Source organism: Macadamia integrifolia, chromosome 9, assembly GCF_013358625.1.
Source record: "Macadamia integrifolia cultivar HAES 741 chromosome 9, SCU_Mint_v3, whole genome shotgun sequence".
Taxonomy (NCBI): Eukaryota; Viridiplantae; Streptophyta; class Magnoliopsida; order Proteales; family Proteaceae; genus Macadamia; species Macadamia integrifolia.
The window spans coordinates 10,395,143-10,418,046 of record NC_056565.1 but is presented as its reverse complement, the minus strand read 5'-3'; the positions used below and the strand labels follow the sequence as shown (position 1 = coordinate 10,418,046).

The following is a 22,904-nucleotide window of genomic DNA, read 5'->3' as shown; positions in this document are numbered from 1 at the left end:
TTATACATCAGAATATCCAACATGTGTTCCACTTCTTGCCATTAAAAGGGTAGCATTAGAACCTTTTTATTTTTTCCATAACCCACATGTACCAAGAAAGACCAAGGCCCATGAGAATCATGGAACTTCATGCAGGTTGGCCCTGAGGATCAAACTCAAGCCCTCTGCTTCCGGAGGTATGTTCCTTGCTAACTGAACTACCATTCAGGGTTATCATATAGTGTTCTTTCTTAAAGCTTCGTTTGGTTCCAAGGGAAATTAAGGGCTGCCTTCTCTCCTCGTACTTGTTATTGCTAGTCATACGGTTCCTATCTGTTTCCATGAACAACAAAACTGAGTTTGGTCTTATAAAGCTTCACCAAGGCTGCACTAACCCATTGGCTTTAAGGGAATGAGAAAGAGTCTTCTAAAGTCAATTGGAATTTGTATCTGGTTTCACTATCTAAAGTGAAGAACATTTTCCACCAAAAAATCAGTCCAATAAGACCATTCACAGTTAACAATACTTCTTCGTGAATCTCCACTATTTGAATGTGGAATATTATAACAATGAATAGGAATGAAATGGGAATAACCACTGGGACAAAAGAAGTAGACAGGCCTGAAGTGTTGTGAAAGACTACGACGAGAAATGAAACAGAATGTATCAGATTTTAAGCACATACAATCATCAAGCTAGAGACCAAAGCAAGACTCAACGGAACAGAAAGTATCATGGCACGTCGTCCTTCCTTGAAATGGAACTTTCATGCTGTAGCAAGACACATTTGGGCTTATCATTTCAATAAAGGAATCTCTTTTGGTGAAATGCATCCATTCCAATTGTCTCATATTGCCTCCTCCCCTTCTTTGCTCGTGGCCCATGAGGGAAAATCTTCAAGCCTAAATTGTGGCTATAAAAGTGTGTGAGATATCCTGTCCGCACTGTTAGTTCCTTGGGCCAGCCCATGTATTTTGGCTGCTCAACCCAATATCCTCCTTTTACCCGAATTTAGGGAGGGAAAAGTGGGCCCAAGTATCCTCCCACATGAACACCAAATGACTTGGCTATTGGAATTATTTTGGCTTTACATATCAGCAATTTCCATCAATCCCCCAGATACCAGAGGACAGGGTGGTCTGGCTAGCAAGCCCTAATGGCTAAGCTTCATACTTGGGGCTTGTCATCAAATAAATAATGTTCCCTTAGCAATCTCTCTCACTGACTTTCTTTACGTTGAGCTCTCCCGGCGGGTTTGCTTAGACGCCTGGTGGTGAACGAGCTGGTGGAAAAGAGCTGGAGATCATGAAAATCATTTCCACACAAGGAGGCAAGCGGCTGGGAAACTTCACTTCTAGAAGATCGACGTCTACTTAAGTTCAGATTAAGGAGAGGTTGATTCTTATTCTTGCTGCCCGCTCGATTCAATTGTAACTTCTCCATGTCAATTGTGGATCCTATAGGATGAGCCCTTATCAAGTTAACTCTTGGGGCCATACTATCAATTGGGCCATTTCAGATTTCCGGGATTTGGCATAATTAGCAGCCTTCGGAAGTTCGTCATATTTGCTACAATCTACAATTTGTGGATGGCATGAAATGCAACAGTTCTGGGAACACACTCCATCAATTACGATGTGGATTGGATTTGAATCGATCTAGAGAAAATGAGATCGGAAAGAAGAACTAAAGATTTTTGTTATATTTTATTTTTTTATTCAAATGTTTTGTTGATGCAGTTATGAAAGACAATTTTCATTGATTTTTTTGTTATTTAGTAACCAAAAGTTTTTTTTTTTTTTTTTGGAATAAAAAGGAGGACCTATGTGCATTCATGATTGATTCCAAGGGGGAAAAGAGTTTGAAAATCAACCATTTTTGGTATTAAGGCCAATCAATTTCAATTCCAATCAACTGATCCCACCGATTTCAATATGATTTGTGAACTTTTTATAAAAAAAAAAAAATAATCCCATTTATAAATGTGAGGCCTACTACTATCAATGTAGGCAAGATATCAACTGTTTGTGTTGCAAAAGAGCATTTATTTCTACACTTTTGTTAAATTCCATTTTCCTAAAGACCTTATTTTCTTATATATAACAACAACACGTTATGGAAAGAATCTCCTTAACAAACATCAAGATCTTCTTTACTAACGGTAACTGGCAATTCAGCTAGCTAGGGTTAAATATTTTTGTAGATAAGTAGACAGACACCAAGGTCCTTCATTTACATCGCATTTCATACTAATCTGAGTTTGTCAAGTAACAAAACATTACACGGGAAGGTATGATAATAGATAAGAACATAATTGATTGTTTTGAGGCAATAAAAATTGACTGATGATCTTTCAGACAATTCCCTGTAAAGTCAATTGCGCAATTCATTACATCACTCTTTCATATGGCAAAAATGGGTGAGTAAACCTTCTCCCTCCTTATTATTGAATTCAAAGTGGATAAAACAATTAAAATAAAGTAGCAATTAATGTACTATAACTTGTGCCACTTGAGCTATCAATGCTTTCCGATTTAGTAATTGGTATTGGTATTACTAGATATTGATCCAGATCTGCTGTATCAGTCTAGATCAACTTGCAAGGCTTGTAATTGTCAATTTTTGGGATCGAACCCAGATTGGCCTAGTATAGATCCTTCTCGACCTGCATCAATCCAGATCCTGAGTATTAATCTGAATCGACCTACAAGACATTTGATAATTTGATTTAAATTAGATTGAATCATCCAATACATTTCGGTAATCCATCAATGGCTAATACCAATCCCTAACCCTGGATTGGCAGGTATGCCATATTTGATACCTACTCTTAGAATCATGTGTGGAAAAAATAAATCAAGAAGGCATCGTGAATAAGGCATCTTCAGCTGATGAAGAATAATGTAGTCTTCTCATGTTCACCTGTGCTTAGACAAACAAACACAAGGATAGCTTCATTTCCCATCCATATATTCTCTTGCAAAAAATTAATAATAAAAAAAAAAAAAATACCATTTACCAAACCGAACTAACCCAATTGTTCTTGAATGTTGACTGGGTCATGTTTGACTGGCAATGGAGATTGGGAACTTTAGCTTCGGAAACCGGTTCGGATAAATTTGTTTGACTTCTTCAAATGAGAGGGAGAGATCTAATTAATTAATGATGATGGAGAGAAGCTAGTGCCCATTCCCACTCACATTATTATATAAAAGTTGATAAAGGTTCTTCTGAAGTCAACATGATAATAAAAACCCCTAAAAACGGTATTAATACCCTCTCTTGCATTTTGGTAGTTTGGTTTGAAGTTTTTCATTGCTTGGAAGTGATTATTCATTTTCAAAATCAAAATAAAATTTTTAAAAATTAATTCAAGGGAAAAGATTGGGTACACCACCCATATATCACAAGCTATTGTTTGTCGTGTCTATTTCTTTCAATTCCCCTTTGAAATATCTCTTACCCGTCATGTACGATACCTTGTTATGCGCTCTAATTTGTGTTGTCTATTAGCTTACCCCACATACAGGTTGTTGTATGCCTATGTCTCTCCCTTTTCTTTGTTTATCTTCTCTAAGGTTATCTCTCCCTTAAATATAAATATGATTTTTTCAAAGAAGAAATGAAAGGTTGAAAATAAATGAAATATGCCTATACATTGGAGGGTATATTTATTGAATCTTAATTTGAATGTTGAGACAATATCTTGAATATGTATATGATCAAAATTACCACATCATTTCACATAGGACAAATCTTGGTGTCAATTTCGATATACAACCTCTATGCTTGTCACTCTAGAAAAACTTTCATCAGGCAAACTTGGTGCTAGTCTAAAGGACTTAGATTTTTTTTTTTTTTTTTTTTTAATAAGAAATAGAAAAATTGACATATAGAAAACCAGCCCTGTACCCTCAACCAATGTCCATTATTTTTCTAAGTTAATAATAATAATAATTAAATAAATAAATTATTATTATTACTATTATTATAAACACTTGCATCTTCCTTGTATAGAAAATCAAAAGACTTGAATTAAATTTGATGTTATTAAGATATGGTACTCTTGTCGAAAAAGGGGGAAAAAAAAAAGATATAGTAAGATTGGCCCTTTTAAGATTTTATTTTTTTTTACAAGTAGTCCTTTAAAGATCAAAGCCAATCCTTATACTAGATAGAGATGTTTGTTGACCATAAGCCAAAAATAGAACTTTAAAATCAATTGTGAAATTGAATCTCGTAAGAATGGTAATGGGTTTTTTTTTAACTAACATTTGATATGTGAATAAAAAATCTTAAAGTTTACTTGGCCGTAAAATTCAACCCCATCTAACATACCACATTATACTCTTTTTTTGATTGGACATACCACACTATGCAAGTTGATACGTTTTCTAGATGTCAAGATGAACATGTATGGACAATGGCTTGGCATCCTAAGGTTGCTCCATAAATCTTTTTATTTATTTTTTTAACTATTTAATTGCTCCATAAAATGAAAATATAGGAAAAGAATTGCTAGTACATGAAATAAGAACCATATTGAATCTATTTTTTAAAAATTGACAAAATCCCAGAACAATTTCTTTATTATTTTTTTAAAATATATGATACAATTAAGTACACCACATACAAAGGCTTTCATGTGGACCTACCCACATGTGTTTTAAAATATGGAGTTAAGAGTATTTTAGATGGGTCCCATAAACAGATCACACCACACGTTGAACTGTCACTTCATTTTAGTTCCTTTGATCGAAAATTCTTATCAATCTTGTACCACGTGATGATAAGACAACTCAATTTAATGATCCATACTAAAAAGTTTGGCTAAATATTTCACAAAACTGATCACCAGCCTACAGGACACATCAACCCTTTTTCCTTTATCCGGTTGGGTTTTGTTACCGCCAAAAATCTGTACGAGGCTGAGCGCTAATCTTGCACAAACACAGAAGGCAGAGGCTCGGAGATGTCTTTATGATTAGTCCTCCGACGCCCAAGTTAGAGATTAGCAGAACAATTTTTTCCAAGAGTAATGGTGTGTGTGACAACTTACCCCATTCTCTCCTTTTGGGTTCCCTCTTATAGGGTTTAGGGTTTAGGGAGTCCCACCAGAACGCGTTTTCCCCCTTACCCGAGTCCTACTCGGATACGTCCTACACCCCTTCAAGGGGGGGGGAGATCTTCCCTCTCCGGGTATCCTCTCCTCACGTAGTTTGAACCCTCACAGCCTCTATCGGTTGGACGATGCGTGTCCTTCCCTCGGATGTCACGTGTCCTTGTTTCACAGGGTGACTAATTCGGGTGTATCAGCAGCCCCTTTACTCCCACTAGGAGGCTCTTCCGGTGGGAGGACCATGTCTTCAGTCATTTTCCTTTCCATTCGTGTGCTCCTTAGGCCTTATTCCTTCGGCTTCGGCTTTAGTCCTATCCAAGACAAAGACCTTCGATCAGGTCCGCTCAGTCTTTGCCTGAGCCCCCAACCGAGGTAAGGACCTTCGGTCAGGTCCCCTTGGCCTTTGCCTGAGCCCCCAATCGAGGTGAGGACCTTCGGTCAGGTTCCCTCGGACTTTGCCTGAGCCCCCAACCGAGGTAAGGACCTTCGGTCAAGTCTTCTCGGCCTAGGCCTGAGCCCCAACCAACGGGGTCCCTTCAGTTAGGTCTGCTCGGCCTTTGCCTGATCCCCCAACCAAGGTAAGGACCTTTGGTCAGGTCTGCTCGGCCTTTGCCTGAGCCCCCAACCGAGGTAAGGACCTTCAGTCAGGTTCGCTCGGCCTTTGCTTAGGCCCCCAACCGAGGTAAGGATCTTCAGTTAGGTCCGTTCGGCCTTTGCCTCAGTCCCCAACCAAGGTAAGGACCTTCGGTCAGGTTCTCTCGGCCTTTTCCTGAGTCCCCAACCAAGGTAAGGACCTTTGGTCAGGTCCGCTCAGCCTTTGCCTGAGCCCCTAACCGAGGTAAGGACCTTCGGTCAGGTCCGCTCAGCCTGGGCTTGAGCCCCAACCAACGTGGGTCCTTTCGGTCAGGCCCGCTCGGCCTTTGCCTGAGCCCCCAACCGAGATAGGTCCGGTCGTGGCTCAAACCTCGAGGGCAGTTATTGATGATGTGACGGTGCCATTAATGCTCGGGTAGTCGTATCGTTATTCTTTCATTTATAAAGGGTGGGGGTCCATTTGTGGGCCACTTTTGTTTTTCCCTTGGAGAGCCTTCCTTCGATTTAGGTGTTTCCTTCGGAGTGCTTCCCCTCAGTCTCAGTTTCCTTTTTCTTTAACATCTCATCCAGATCAAAAGTAAGTATGATGTCCAGTTCATCTGGGTACAGTCCCTCATTTTTTGAGAGGACAATGTCCAACCGAAGGGGTCGAAGCCCCGGGGGGATCCGAGGGATGTCCTCAGGCTCTTCCCCCGATTTGCCCTCATCCCATGACTCATCGTCCGTGGCCTCGCCGTCTGGGTCCGAGGGTGGCTCAAACGGTGAGGGGTTTAGAGAGAGGGTGCTTGAATCCCGTACCCAGACCCAGGACCCCCTTGAGGTGGAAGCTCTCCATATCGTTTCCACCATGGACGAGCTGGAGTTGGGGGAACTAAGGGCCTCCTTCAGTATCTCGGATGCTTTCGAGCTCCGACTACCAAAATTGACAGATCGAGCCACCTATCGAAACTCTGAAGAGATGTGCTTATACAAGGAGGCCTTCAAGGCCGGCCTTCGGCTTCCCTTCCACCCCTTCTTCGTCCTAGTGTTTTGGCATTACGGAATTTGTCCGACCCAATTGATGCCAAATTGATGGCGGCAGATGCTCAGTTTCATCGTCCTCTTCTCTAGGCACCAAAGGCCTCTCTCCCTCCCCCTCTTTGTCAATTGCTTCCTCCTCCAGGCCAGTAAGGGGCTTTCGGGCTGGTACTATTTTAGCCCTCGAAAAGACCTTCGACTGCTGAATGGTTACCCAACGTCGATCCACGGGTGGAAGGAGAAATTCTTCTTCCTGAGGTCGTCCGAGGGGGTGCCCTTTGGCATTGTCTGGGATATCCCCGATTTGAGGATGGTGAACTCCACCCCTACCTTTTTTGGGACAGATGCGGAGTCGATGGCGATGGCGAGACATCAGGACACTTGCCCTCCAGTTGAGTCCTACAGTCTTAAGTCTAACGCCGTTTTGTTCAGATTCAGGCTTAACCCATGTGAGTCTTAGGCCAGCCCAAGTTTATTTACCTCGGGGTTTCGTACTTCATACTAACTTCCTTCATGCCTTTATGCAGTGCAAATCTCCAGGGCCGAGGCTAGGGTTGCTGCTGCAGAAAGGCAGGCCCAAATAAGGGAGGCCAGGGCGCGGGATGCTCAGCAGCAACAGAAGCAGAAGAGGAAGGAAAAGAAGAAAGGGGCCCCCACCTCCGAAGCTCCCCCTTCGAAGAAGAGGGCTAGGGTTAAAGGACCCAGCGCCGAAGCGATCCAGGCCCTCATTGCTCCGGGACATAACTTGTTGTCTACCCGAGATGCTTCTCCGATGGCTGACTTCAGAAGCCCGAGGGCCACGAATATCCAAGCCAAGGTTGGCTTCGTCCCTCGATGGTCGGTCAAGAAGGACGACACTCTGTCTGCTAGGCGTGTAGCTTGTGAGCTAGTACAGAAGGGCATCCTCCCCCGAGATGCTACCAAAGCACAATGCCATGGGATGGTAGCCATGATAACCAGCGCCTGCATCTTCATAGCGGGGGTAAGCTTCGGCCTTTGAATTCTTAGTCATTGTCATTGCGACTTTTCGACCATCGGTGTCTTATGTAGGCCCAGAACCAAGTGGGTCAACTGGAGATCCTGGCCGAGGCCTTGGCTAGAGACCTCGAGGCTTCCGAACGTGAGAAGTCTACGCTCGAGAATGAGCATTCGGTCCTCCTCGAGAAGGTGGAGCACCTGGAAGCAAACCTTCTTCATACTCGCTAGGAATGCGATTGAAAGCTTACGAAGCTGAAGGCGTAGATAACGGTGAGGGTTCAGGAGGTCGAGGTCCGAGGGGTCGACAAGTATAGGGCCTCTGAGGACTTTCGAGAGGAGGTCAGGCATGCTATCGTCCCCGGGTTCACGATGGGTGCTACCGAGGTCTGAGATTGGGTCCTCGAGCATTACCCGGAGGTCTCCTTTGAGGACAACAGGCTTATTTTTTAAGAGGAGGGGTGTTGAGGTAGCCCCGACTGCTATCGAGGTGGCCGACATTGACGGTGAGGGCTGTTGCGAGGAAGATGAGGTTCAACTGCAATGCGAGGTGCCTCTAACTCCTGACCATGATGGCTCCGATCGGGAGATCCTCCAACATGCCGAGGATGAGGTTGTGAACCCGATGGACGCCCTTTGAGGCTGCCTCTTGCATGTTCCTTCGGACTTTTGGGCTCTTTTTTTTGTAACCTCAGCCTTCGGGCTTTCTTTTGTAATCTCAGCCTTCGGGCTTTCTCTTGTAATCTCAGCCTTCGAGCTTTTATAATGAATGAATGTTTCAGCTTCTTCGGATACCTTTGCCCTTCGCTTTGTCTTTTTCCATTTTTCTTCTTAGTCTGTTAAGGGATCTTTAGCCCGTAGGTTTGTGCACGAAGGCTGAAAGGCCTTGTGTCAGCATTCTCCCAGGTTTATTATGCCTGGACCTGTCTTAGTATACGAGGCTTGGTCCTATTACATAGGCCAATCCGAGGGCATCGGCCAGTCTGAGGGTCGGGGTCTTGAAGGGAGGTCTTGGGCAAGCAAGATTCCACCAAGTGTTGTGTTTTCCCTTAGCTCCAACTGAGGGGGATCTCCTTATGTGTGGAGATCGAGGGGTGCTATTGACCTGTCCAGCCCTGGGCTGAAAATCCAGCCAAGGGGTGTTCCCTCTATTGTTACCACCGAGGTGAGGACCTTTGGTCAGGTCTCCTCGGCCTTAGCCTGAGCCACCCAATTGAGGAATATTTCAAAATCAATTATCGTATGTCAGCTTACATATTTTCGTAAATAAAATCCTCCGGAGAGCTTGGGATGGAGAGTTACAACTTGGAAGTGCTTAGGTATTCAAAATATTACAAAATGTAAATGTAAATGTGCTTGCTACTTCACTACTGGTAGAATTTCCTCAAGTTCTTCGAGTTCCATGATTGGGTACCTTTTCTCCTCCGTAGTCTCCAGGTGATAGGACCCTGGTCGTATTATCCTTGAGACTCTGTAAGGGCCTTCCCAATTTGGAGCTAGCTTTTCTTGGTGCCTCGGGTCTGATATCTTTGCCCTTCTGAGAATGAGGTCACCTGTTATGAACTCGTTCCTTTGGACCTTAGAGTTGTAATGCTTCGCAACCTTTTATTGGTAGGTGGCGATCCTTTCTTGTAAGGCATCTCTGACTTCAGTCAAGAGGTCTAAATTAGCTCGGAGTCCTTTGTCTTTTTCTTCTTCATCGTAATACTGAATCCGATGGGTCATGGCTCCTACCTCCACTGGGAGTATAGCTTCGGTGCTATAGTTTAAAACGAAGGGTGTTTCTCCGGTGGCTGATCTCTCAATTATGCGGTAATCCCAGAGAATGTTGTGTAACTCTTCTACCCATAACCCTTTGGCATCATCTAGTCTCTTCTTTATTCCTTAGAGCAAGGTACGATTGGTTACCTTTGTCAGTCCGTTGGTCGATGGGTAATCGGAGGACGTTTTTCTGTGGTGAATGCCGAGGGCATCACAAAACAAGCTAAAAGTTGAGTTGGCGAACTGAGTTCCATTGTCCGTTACTACCACCCAGGGGATTCTGAATCGATAGACTACTGCCCTCTCGAAGAAGTCCCTTACATTCTTTTCGGATATCGTAGCCAATACTTCGGCTTCTACCCACTTCGTGAAGTAGTCTACCGCCACCACAATAAACTTTCTTTGCCTTGTGGCTAAGGGGAACGGGCCCAGGATGTCCATTCCCCACATGGCAAATGGCAACAGGCTTGATAGGGAGGAAAGCTTGGTAGAGGGCTGCCGAGGGACGGGGTGAACATTTGACAATTAATGCACTTCCTGACGAACAACTCCACATCCTTCCTCATAGTCGGCCAGAACAGGCCCTGCCTCAACACTTTATGGGCCAAGGCCTGGGCTCCCAGGTGTTGGCCACATATCCCTTTATGTACTTTTTGGAGTGCGTACTCACCATCAGTAAGGTTCAGGCACTTGAGGTACGGTGTGGTGAACCCTATTTTGTACAGTGTCTCGTTCTTCAATAGGAAGCGTGTTGACCCCATTCGTACCTTCCTTGCCTCGTCTTTGTTCTTGGGGAGTACTCATTCCTTTAGGTATTCGATTATGGCATCCATCCAGCTAGGGTTGTTCTCGTCAACAAGTAACACCTCCCGGGGTTTCTCGGTGCTTGGTTGGAGTAATACTTGAAATACATCGATCATCCAAGGTCCGTGAAGTGAAAGGTGGCCAATTGTGACAGCACATCTGCGCTAGCATTCTCTGCCCATGGGACCAACCTTACCTCAAATTCCTTGAAGGCCGTTACCTTCTCTCGCACCATCTTCAAGTACTCAGCCATCCTTAGTTCCTTGGCTTCATAGTCCCCATTCACCTATCGCACCACAAGCTGCGAGTCACTGTGCATCACTAACTCCTGTACCATTAAAGCCCATGCCAGATTTATTCTGACTATTAGTGCTTCGTACTCAACTTCATTGTTGGAGGCATCGAAGTCGAACCATATTGCATACTCGATCTTGAATCCTTCAAGGCTAACAAGTATGATCATTGCGCTGCTTTCTGTGCTGTTCGATGCACCATCCATATATAATGTCCAAGTCCTTTCCGCCTGAGCCTTGACAGACTCCTGTGGTTCATCTGGGAGCGTTGTCTCGGCTATGAAGTCTGCTAGGGCTTGTGCTTTTATTGTGGTTCTCGATTTGTATCAGATGTCGAATTCTCCCAATTCTACAGCCTAGTTTACTAAGCGGCCGGACATATCCAGCCTTTATAGTATCTTCTTTAAGGGTTGGTCTGTGAGCACACACATCGTGTGTGACTGAAAATAGGGCCTCAGCTTTCTTGCCGCTATCACCAGGGCATATGTCACTTTCTCCATCTTTCTGTATTTTGTTTCTGCGTCCGAAAGGGTTCGGCTAACGTAATATATTGGCCGTTGTTGTCTTCCTTCTTCCTTTATCAGTATTGCACTTTCTACCACTATCGATACAGTTAGGTATAATTGCAAGGTGTCCCCCGCGTTTGGCTTCGTCAATAGTGGGGGCGTCGCTAAGTACTTTTTCAATAGTTTGAACGACTTTTCGCATTCCTCCATCCACTCGAACTTTTTTGACCCCTTCAAGGTTTTGAAGAAAGGAAGGCACTTATCAGCTGATCGAGACATGAACCGTCCTAAAGCGGCGACTCTGCCTATGAGCTCCTGGACTTGCTTCACATTCTGCGGTGACCTCATATCTCGAATGGCCTGTATTTTCATCGGGTTAGCTTTGATTCCCCTCTCCAAAATGATGAAGCTGAAGAACTTTTCCGATCTTACTCTAAATGCACACTTTATTGGATTTAGCTTCATGTCGTATTGCCTTAATACTTGGGGCCCGTTTGATAACGTTTCAAGAAACGCGTTTCTGCCGTTTCTGTTTTCAGAAATAGCAGAAACTGAGCAAAAAGCGTTTGATAAAACTGTTTCGTTTCACTTATTTTTAGAAATAGAAATAGAAATTTTTACTTATTTATGGTTCAAGAAACGACCCAGGCGATGAACTTGTTTCACCGTTTCTGGAAACGACTTGTGGCAATTCTTTCACCGGTTACCATTGACTTCTAAAAACATGACCTATCAAACACCTTCAATTCCATTTCTGTTTCTAGAAACGAAAATTTATGTTTCTGCCATTTCTTGAAACAGAAACGGCAGAAACGTTATCAAACGGGCCCTTGGAATGCCTTTTCTTGGTCTCAGATATGGTGTCCTGCCTTCAGGATCTTCACTAGTATGTCATCCATGTACACCTCCATTGTCCTTCCAATCATCCCCTTGAAGATCTTGTTCACTAATCTTTGATAAGTGGCCCCCGCGTTTTTTAGTCCGAAGGACGTTACTTCGTAGCAGTAGAGTCCTCCCTCGGTCACGAAGGATGTCTTCGGGACATCGGCCTCACACATCTTGATCTGATTGTACCCCGAGTACACGTCCATGAAGATCAACACCTTATGTCCCGAAGTGGCGTCAATGAGAAGGTCTATCTTCGGTAGGGGTAGTTGTCCTTCAGGCAAGCCTTATTTAAATCTGTGAAGTCGATACAGATCCTCCACTTCCCGTTTGCCTTTGGGACCATAATCACGTTGGATATCCATTCGGGGTATTGGATTTTGCGAATGAACCTTGCTTTTAGCAACTTCTCTATCTCTTCATCTATCTTCTGCTGCCTCTCAGGGGAGAAGGTCCTCTTCTTCTGGTGCACCAACTTTTTGGTAGGGTCGATACTCAGATGATGCTCTATTACCTCTTGGTCTATCCCAGGCATGTCCGAGGCCGACCAGGCGAAGACATCAGAATTGCCTCGAAGGAATGAGATGAGTTTTTCTCATTGCTGCCTTGGCATTGTAGCCCCGACTTGAAATTGGCGAGTATTATCCCCTTTTTCGGCTTCGACTTGTATCAGTTCCTCAGTCGGTTCTCCCCTCTAATAAATTGTATCATCACGTAGATCTTCTATCGGGAGCACCTCACCCTCTTTTCCCTTTCCTCATAAGGTGGTGGCGTAGCATTTTCGGGATGTCTCCTGATCCCCTCGACATTCATCGACCCCGTTCTTAGTTGGGAACTTCATTTTGAGGTGTGGTGTGGAGACGATTGCCTTTAGTAGGTTTAAACCAACTCTCCCTAGTATGACATTATACGCTAAAGTGATGTTTACTACTAGGAAGTCAATCATAACTGTTACTTGAAGGTCTCCGGTGCCGACCCTTACCGGCAACTTAACCGACCCTTCTACTTTGACCGAGGCACCCGAGAACCTTGCAATGGGTGTTCGACCTTCTTCAGCTTTCCTTTGTCTAGGCCCATCTTTTGGAAAGCTTCAAGGAATAGGATATCAACTGAGCTGCCATTATCCACCAAGATCCTTTTTAATCTGCAATCGGCTACAGTCATGGTGATTACCAGGGCATTGTCGTGTGGCGTCAGCACCCCTTCCAGGTCGTCATCCGAGAAGGAGATAACTATTCCCATCTTTGCCTTCTTGTTTGACCATTCAGCCACATACACGCTTCTCGCATAGGCTTTTGCTTTTTTGGCTGAGATAGAAATTTGTCCAGTGGTTAGGCCTCCACTTATAGTTGCTATAACCCTAGTTGGGCTTTTATGATCATCACAGGGGCGATGGTTAGCTTTCTCGGGTGTTCGGTCCCTTTTTCGTTCCTGATTGCCTCTGCGGGCTGGCCCCCTTCTTTCACGGTGGCCTCTATCGTCTCTTTAGCAGTTATCCCTACGGTTATTACCATTTTGGGAATCCTCCTTTTCGCGGTTTACGAATAGACCTAGATATCCCCTTCGAATCATCCCTTCTATCTCTCCCTTCAGGTGCCAACAATCTTCTGTGTCATGACCGTGATCTCTGTGGAAGTGGCAATACTTATCCATATTGCGTCTCTCGGGATGTCGTCCCATCTTCCTTGGCCACTTCATGACTTTGGCATTTGGGGTCTCTTTTATCTGCATTAGCACATCCGTCCATCTCTGGTTTAGTATCTCTCAAACTTCTTCGATGGACTGGGTGCCCGATCACGTTCGGCCTTTCGTCTCTTGCCCTCGAAAGGTTTGTCATCGTCCCTTGAGATCCTTTCCCTCCCATCTTCGCTTCAGCTTCCTCATCAGCTTGAAGAGTTTCTTCCATCTGAATATACTTATCACACCGAGCCCTTAACTCAAATAGATTCTTCGGTGTATGCTTCGCCAAAGACCTTTTTAGCTCTTTATCTTTGACGCCTCCCAACAGGGCCTTGAACTCTTCTTTCAGGTCCAAACCTTTGATCGTGATCTTCTTCTACTGGAAGTGCTTCATGTAGCTTCGCAGTGACTCTCCTTCATGCTGTTTGACGTTGGTCAGGTTCAATGTGATCTTCTGAAGGGGTTGGCTACTGGAGAATCCCTTCATGAAGAAGTAACTCAAATCGCTGAAGCTGTGAATCGATTTCGTCGGCAGGTGATTGTACCATAACCTTGCCGCTCCTCTAAACGTTAAAGGCAAGGCACGACACATGATATTTTCTGAGACTTGGTGAACTGTATCATAACCTTGAAGCCTTCTAGATGATCGATGGGGTCCCCAGACCCATCGTAGGTGTCATATTTGGGCAGACGAAAATTGATCAGAAGCGGGTCCCTCATGACCTCATCGGCTAGAATCGTGTCATTAGTGAGGTCTGGCTCACGAGTTCCTATCTGGTTTTCTGCTACCTTTTGGATCTCATCTTTCAGGTCGAGGATCATCTACTTCAACCCCGAGTCCCCATGTCCCTGTCCGTCTCCTTGGCGCGGTTCCTTATGCTTGGCCCCAATGGCATGCCTCATCCTTTCTTTGGGTACGGGGCCTTCCCTCATTGCTCGGTTTCAAGGATTTCGACTGGATCTTATAGATCCTGAACTACTCCGGTCCTTGTCTTGAGCTCGCTCTGGCTGGACATAGGAGCCTCGCGATGCTCTGTCGGTCTTATGAGAGACGACTTTAGAAACCTCCTTCATTATCTCGGCCATTCGGTCATACTTCTCCTGAAGGGCATCGAACTGTTTCCTTGTCACATATTCCTACGCCCTAGGAAGGGGTAGAGGATTACTATCTCCGCGCACTAAATATCCGATCGAGCACTGGTCCCTGGCGAAACCTTCCCGATCGTTGTTTCTCCATTCATCGATTTCCTTCGAGGGGGAGCCCTCCTGAAGGTTCCCCCTCATCCATATTTAAGCTTGGCGCTGCTCTTGTTTTCTTACGATTGTAGGTCTTCCCCACCATGACTCTGTCGTTTCCCACGGACGGTGCCAATCTGTTATTGCCAAAAATCTGTACAAGGCTGAGCGCTAATCTTGCACAAACACAGAAGGCAGAGGTCCAAAGGTGTCTCCGAGATTAGTCCTCCAACGCCCAAGTTAGAGACCGGCAGAACAGTTTTTTCCAAGAGTAATGGTGTGTGTGATGACTTACCCCATTCTCTCCTTTTGGGTTCCCTCTTATAGGGTTTAGGATTTATGGTTTAGGGTTTAGGGAGTCCCATTCGAACGTGTTTTCGCCCTTACCCGAGTCCTACTCGGATACTTCCTACACCCCTTCGGGGGGGATCTTCCCTCTTCGGGTATCCTCTCCTCACGTAGTTTGAACCCTCACAACCTCTACCGGTTGGGCAACGCATGTCCTTCCCTCGGATGTCACGTGTCCTTGTTTCATAGGGTGACTGATTCGGGTGTATGAGGTTCCCATGTGGTGATGAATCCGGATTCTCTACCTGCATGAAGTGCTTCCCAATGGAGGGGTTATTCTCTGCAGTGAGTGCAGTGGTGAGGTGAGTATCGAATGGTCAAGAGCATTTAGACACACGCTTTGAGGTCATCTCAACTATCCAATGTTCACCGCATTGCTGCACTCACTGCAAAGGATGTTTTCACCTCCCCATGTGGGGTGAGCACCTATGAAATAGAATATCTCCTCTAAAAAATTATTTTCCGTCATGGTGTGTTTCTTACATTAGCACCTCAACCAATGAGAAGGTACACTCAAACATCAATTAGGAGAGGTGTGGCAATCATTTTGCACCCCTATGTCTGGGCACAAGGATGCTTATTTATAGCTTATTAATTGGGGTGGAAATTTTATGACACCCAAAAATATGGAAAGTGTATTAAATCCACCAGGGAGATCGATGAAGTGTCCATATCAAGAATATAATAAGTACCAGTGGATTTGAGAGATCAGTGAGAATGTACAAATTTTAGTCATATATCGCCTAGGCCAGTTAATAACATCTAACTTCCTTAATATAACATAACGCATTATAAAGCCTTGAGGTCCACAAGCTAAAAAAGACAATATTGTATCAACATTAATGAGATCAAGATATTACATATGATATCAAAGTAGATCCTAACAATGTACCAGACTCTACCTAATTTGAGTTACCCTCAACTATAAATCTAGAAGATATATTCCATGTGTAAAATCTCCAATGTAGGAGATTCATTTACACGTGGCTATGAAACACGTGACAATGACACGCAAATGAGGTTCACACCATGACCAGAAAACAAGTAAAACAACAGACCCCCTTTCTCACGAAACAGGCTGTACAGCTCCAAACCCTTAAAAAGTCTTCTTAGCCCGTCATATTTTCAGCCCCAAAAGTCCTAGTCCTTTCTCACGTGTATTGCGTCTTTCATCTCTCTTCTTCTAATCAAAATTACTATATTACCCTTAAGAGTCTATTATGCACCGAAAGATCTCGCCGCCTCTCTCTCCCAAATTGGTCAAACCCACAACATTTGACCAAGCATTCGTTTTCCATTTCCCCTTAGTTTTTTTTTTTTTTTCCACGGTCAAAGCTCCTCCCTTCCTGCTTCTCTCACCTTCTCAGAAGATGATCCCAAGACGTGGGCTTTTCTTACTTCTCTTTCCTTCCTTCTCTTCTTTCCCTTCATATCTAACCCAACTTTCTCTCCTTTCTTCCATTTATTTCCCACTTCCCTCTCTCTCTTTTTGTCTCTGATGGCTTCTTCGTATACGGGTAGTTTAGAGACCTCAACGAATTCTAATCCATTTTTCACGTTTTCAAACCAATTCATGACTACTTCCTTCTCCGATCTTCTCTCCGCTGATGATGACTCTGAAACTCTCAAACGAGAACGAATTAACATGAGCCAGGAACTCTCACTTTCTGATCGTATCGCTGATCGAACTGGTGGTGCTGGTGTTCCTAAATTCAAGTCTTTGCATCCTCCTTCACTACCTTTGTCTCCTCCAGCTCCTTCTCCTTCTTCTTACTTTGCAATCCCACCTGGGTTAAGTCCCACCGAGCTCTTGGATTCACCTTTACTTCTCTCCTCTTCTACTGTAAGTATCTTTACTTCTCTTCTAATTTTGAATTTTGTGCTTAATTTTTTCTGTTCCTAATTGTTTTAATGATATTGGGTTGATGGGTTCCTTTGGATTTTGTGTTTGACTAATTGTATTTCTCTAATTTTCGATATTATTTCATACCCATGTGTACAGTCTGATTAATTTGTTTCTCATGGTTGCAGATTCTACCTTCCCCAACAACTGGAACTCTGCCTGGCCATGGATTCAATTGGAAGAATAACTCTGCTAATTTCCAGCAAGGTGTGAAGCAGGAAGAGACAAATAACTTCAATTTCTCTTTCCTACCCCAAACACGACCTGCCATGTCTTCTGGATCGATGTTTCAGTCTTCTTCAGCAACATCTTCTACGGTATGTTGATTCTCCTCCCTTTCAATTGCTTGGTTTCTTTTAATTTTGGTCTCAAAGATTGATAATTTATTTGGGTTTTGATGATCACAGGCTGAAACCTTGAAAGGACAACGAGAAGCATGGAATCAGCCGGAACCCAACCAGAAAACCGATTTGATTGCCACTGTGAAATCCGAGTTCGTCCCAAACCAGAGCTTCTCTCCTGAGATTTCTTCTATTCAAACCAATACCCAAGGGAGTGGTGGATATCAATCTGATTACAGTCACTACCCTCAGAACACTATGTCCGTCAGAGAGCAGAGGAGATCGGAAGATGGGTACAATTGGAGAAAATATGGGCAGAAACAGGTGAAAGGGAGTGAAAATCCACGCAGTTATTACAAGTGCACCTTCCCAAATTGTCCAACCAAGAAGAAATTGGAGAGGTCCTTGGACGGACACATTACTGAGATAGTCTATAAAGGAAGCCACAACCATCCCAAACCTCAGTCCACAAGAAGGAATTCAGGTTCTTCTCAGTCAATTCAAGCTTCTGCAGCTCCAACGTCAGAAATCCCTGATCAATCAATGACCCACGGTGCGACACAAGCAGATTCTGTTGCAACTCCAGATAATTCTTCAGTCTCAATGGGGGATGACGATTTTGACCAGAGTAAATCAGGAGGAGATGAAATTGATGAAGATGAACCTGATGCCAAACGATGGTAAGTAACCATTTTTATTAGTTTAACAACTCGTTATCTGATTGTCCATTTCTGTAGTGGAAAATTTCTGTGATGGTTTCTGATTTTCTGATTCTCTGTTCTACAGGAAGAACTATGGTGACCTTGAGGGTATCTCAGCTGCTGGGAGTAGAACAGTGAGAGAACCAAGGGTTGTAGTTCAAACTACAAGTGATATTGACATTCTTGATGATGGGTATAGATGGAGGAAATATGGGCAGAAAGTTGTGAAGGGGAATCCTAACCCAAGGCAAGTAATCTCTTTACTTTCATCTCTACTTGACTTTGAAAAAGATACTCACCTTTCAGGTTCTGTTTTGTTATTAAACTGTTGTGTACTGTAGATTAAAAGTTAAAAGTAGCTCAAGCTTTAGTCTCTTTTTGGTTACATGTTTTGACTAAATGCATAAGAGCTTTCGACTTTCAGTTTTCTCTAACTGGGTTTCTTCCTTAACTGCAGGAGCTACTACAAGTGTACATTTGTGGGATGTCCAGTGAGGAAGCATGTGGAGAGAGCATCCCATGACTACAGAGCAGTGATCACAACTTATGAGGGGAAACACAATCACGATGTTCCGGCTGCCCGTGGTAGCGGCGGCCATTCAGTCAATAGGCCATTACCTGATAACAACAACAACAGCAACAATAATGCAGTAATGGCTATTAGGCCTTTGCCGACTAGCAATGGCTTCAGCCACAATTCTGCTCACACTTTTCATAGTTTAAAAGTACCAAAATCAGAAGGGCAAACAGCCTTTACTCTAGAGATGCTACAAAGCCCAGGTGGTTTTGGGTTCTCAGGGTTTGGGAACTCCATGATCTCCTACATGAATCAACAAGAATACAGAGATTGACTTCCCTAGTGCCAAAGAACCACCTGGGGATGAGATGTTTCTCCATTCATTGCTATGCCGAAGGAACAAAAGAGTCAAGGTAGCAGGATAATAAGATACTGATTTGTTTGATTAGTTAAATTTGTTTACTGTATATTTCATAGTAACTTGAATGTTGTAAATCTAAAGACAGCACACTGGAAGTTAGTCTCATTTGTTCATTTGTTTTGAGGCTCAGTTTAGACGTAGGAAAACCTGTCCTCATTTTACTTTTTGTTTATGCTACAATAGAGAGGTTCAAAGCTCAAAACATAAATGGATTAAGAATTTCTTTTGATTCATTTTTCAAAAATTTGAAAAAGTTCTCCTATACATTGTTTATTTCTAATCAAAGGGAGTGGAAAATACATCTGGGTTTTTTCAATAATTCAGATTCAGGATTTGGATCGATACCCACTGATTCTGATCCGGATCAGATCCTAATCGGCCAGAGTAGGCCAAAACATGCTCGAACCCTAGTTTTCAACTTTTCATACAAGGAAGCCACCCATTTCCTACACCAAAAAAAATAAAAGACATCTAATCCAGTCAAGGGAATTTTTTTTTTCCTGAAGCTATCCTTTAGGTGGAGTCAAATGGTGGGTCTTGATTCTAATATCCAGAGAAGGGCTTAGAATCCCAGGATCTTAATCCAAGGGGGTAGCGTAATAGGTGAGCAACGAACTTGGTACGAGTCGAAAACTCGAACGTCCTAAGTTCGACTCCCACTAGGTACACCTTAGGCCACTCACACGGGGTGTTTAGTGTTCTTCACTGCTTTTACTGAAAGTTGAATGATTCTCATTCAATCTTGGTATGATCTAATCCATACGGTTGTGGGGTCAGTATGGGCCTGTGGGACTAGTCAGGCCGAAGGTTTGGATATCGATCGTTAGCAAAAAAACAAAAAGAACCACAGAATCCAGATCTTTGGATCCGGATCATCAAGTTGATTCGGATTCGAATTGAATCGGAATCAGACAAAATGGGTCCAAAATCTATTGTCCTAGTTTTTGTACAAAATCAGTCTGAACCAGATCAACTGGAATCAAGATTGGCCTAAGCAGCTCGAATTAATAAGACTCTGGTTGTGAGCCTGTGATTAGTAGCCATTCTGTTTCAGAAATTAAAATTAGAATTTTTAATTTCTATGTCATAATTCTGTTTTGAAACAAAACTCAAATATTAAAACATGATTCTAACATTTCTCATTTTTTGGCATTTTATTTACCCAATTCGTGAAAGAAAAAAAAAACAAAAAAACAAAAAAACAAAAAAAACAAAAAAACAAAAAACAAAAACAACAAAACAACAAAACAAAAGCAATGGGCACCAATCTTATTCCCGTAAAACAAAAAAAAAAAAATAGAAACATTTTTTCGGATGACTATCAAATACAGCATCTGCTGGCGTGAAAAGAAGAAGACTCCATCAGACAAGGGGTTTTGGTGCAACTTCTTCATTAATTAAGATTAAGAGTTGGTCGTTGAAATTAATAAATAACAGAGCCATACCTTCGTTCTGTCTATTCTATTTCACTCAGCTTGAAGCTTTGAATGAGTCAAAGATTTTAAGAAAAGGGCTTCGAGCTTCCTTCGTGTGTACGCTGTCGGTCAACAGTGGCTTCATCATCCACAATAATAAGTTATGGTGTGAAAAGAAGAACGGGTTACTAACTCACACTGTTCACATCCCAACCAAAGAGGCCAACTTGTAGTCTCTCGTGTTTTGCTGCTTCAATGCCCAGATCAGCAATATCCTCCATTACATAGATAAAGTTCTTTCAATTTTTTGGACCTTCTAGTGTTTCAATCATGTAGCTAAAAAAAGATAAATCTAAAACCCTAAAAATTAAAGGAACCGAAGGGTTCTTCAAAATAATAATGGTTTGGTTGTTGTCAAATTTGAGACGATTTGACTCACAATCAATGGTCCCCTATTTTTTCGAGTTTTAAAACCTTGCCTTTAATTTTATTTTAACTAGAATTAACAAAAGGTGGTGATAAAAGAAGTCTACCAACTTTGAAGGGAAAATTTGGAAATCTTTCAGTAACGAAGGTTGGTTACAACAAGATTGTAATCTTACTTGTAATTCTATCACATGAAAACTATATTAAATAAATGACTTTCAAATTTTTGAAAGCTTTTTCTTACATTTACATTAAATAACTTTTGAGAATAAACCAATGACCAAAAAACATAAAGTTACAACTTCTTAGTTCATCGCTTTGGTGATTGGAAGTTGTTCCCCACACTAAAATGGGACTAAGAAATCTTCTAAGATTGATATTTTGGTTCCCAACGATGAGAGTTTTGGGCAATTTCATTACAAACGGGAGTGAAGTTCCTACTTCTGATACATGGTTTGAAAAAAAAATTATGGTTAACAGGCACCTAACAATGCGGCAAATCATATGAACTTAAAATTTTATGGATAAATAGAGTTCAAGAACTCTTGTTCACATGTCAATCTTTAGCTCAAACAGAATTGAACCAAATGGCACAATAAAGCATTGAAAGTTTTCAGAGGCATGAAGAGGATACATTGATCTTGATGAATAGTTGTAGTTTATTTAATTTTTTATTTATTTTGATGCCCAGATTGGGTGATAGTATAGTATATATACATGGTGCGTGCGAACAACGCATATCTTGTCTTTTTGGTTTTGATATCATGAAAGGGTGATTTGATCAGTCTAGCTGTTCGATGGACAAAGGGCCTTTCTAATTAATTAGGTATCAAACTGATCCGTTAATTATATTTCTTTTATAATTTTGAATTGTTTAGCTGTTGTTGATAAAGGTTGACTTTTTTAATTTTGTTTTAAATTTCCACATGGGGTTTCCAATATAAAGACAAAGATACATGGATCACCTATGTCCACGGTACTGATTTCCAATTAAGCTGCTTCATGGCTGGAAGCAAACCCATCCAACCAGATTTGGCTGCATGATCTTTATAAAGTGTTATTTTCAAATATATATATATATATATATATCCAAACTTGATTCCACATCTTCTGTATTGAGTTGTGAGGTGCGATGAATATTGGACGGCTTAAAGTATCTGGATATGCGTCTCAAAAGGTTCCTAGTCACCTGATGCTCACTGCACAGATGCAGTGGTTGCAGACGATTTCCACTCTTAAACTATCAGTTTGGAGAATTTACTACACCATATCAATGGTAGAATCGGGGATGGTCTCATTTATGTGGGTCCACATGGTGAAAAGACGTACAATACATTAGTTGTTTGGGAAAATATTTCTAGAAAGAAAATGGGAAAAATGATTGCCCCACAGCTCTCCTCATGAAAGATGGAAAATCTCATCCCTATTAATGCTTTCATGCATGTTCCCAATGGTCCCCTCTTTTGAAACAATATAGTAAAAAATTCCAATACCCACAGTTTGGAGATTCTTTTCTATGCCCCCTCGCATAAATAACAATACTCTTTATCTTCTTGATATTTTTTCTCTTCTCAATAAATTTGTGGGCCAATAATGGATGAAACCAATTCATGCATACTGATTAGTCTGGTGTGAGAGATTCCCAACACACTGATGATGTGGAGAACCTTTGCCCAATAAAATAAAGGTAAGTTTTCTCTAAACCAATAGAATACCCTATGAGCATATAAAACAAAATATTTCATGTCTCTCGACGTAGGCTATGCCCATTTGTTCGTTCAAAGAAACTTTTCCCTAAGTTAAAATGTTGAGAGTACTTTTATTATTGGAAAAAATATTTCTATGTTATCAGGGTGTAATTTCTTTTTTCAACTTCAAATATATATAGAAAAGGTAAATAATAAAGGGAAACCCTCCTCACTTGATTATTTTAGGGTTGTGGCAAGGCCGTTGGAAGTTGCAACAGCCAACTCAATAATCTT

At 42.4% G+C, this 22,904-nt stretch overlaps 1 protein-coding gene across 1 annotated transcript; it reads left to right on the top strand.

The window, feature by feature from the left end:
* Nucleotides 1-16,570: 16,570 nt before the first annotated feature.
* Nucleotides 16,571-19,314, top strand: LOC122088716 (WRKY transcription factor WRKY24-like). The gene is made up of 5 exons (XM_042658037.1): nucleotides 16,571-17,041; nucleotides 17,230-17,418; nucleotides 17,509-18,122; nucleotides 18,229-18,390; nucleotides 18,601-19,314. Exons 1-5 carry the CDS (start codon nucleotides 16,697-16,699, stop codon nucleotides 18,992-18,994), a joined length of 1,704 nt encoding a protein of 567 aa, XP_042513971.1. The 5' UTR covers nucleotides 16,571-16,696; the 3' UTR covers nucleotides 18,995-19,314.
* The last annotated feature ends 3,590 nt before the right edge of the window (nucleotides 19,315-22,904 follow it).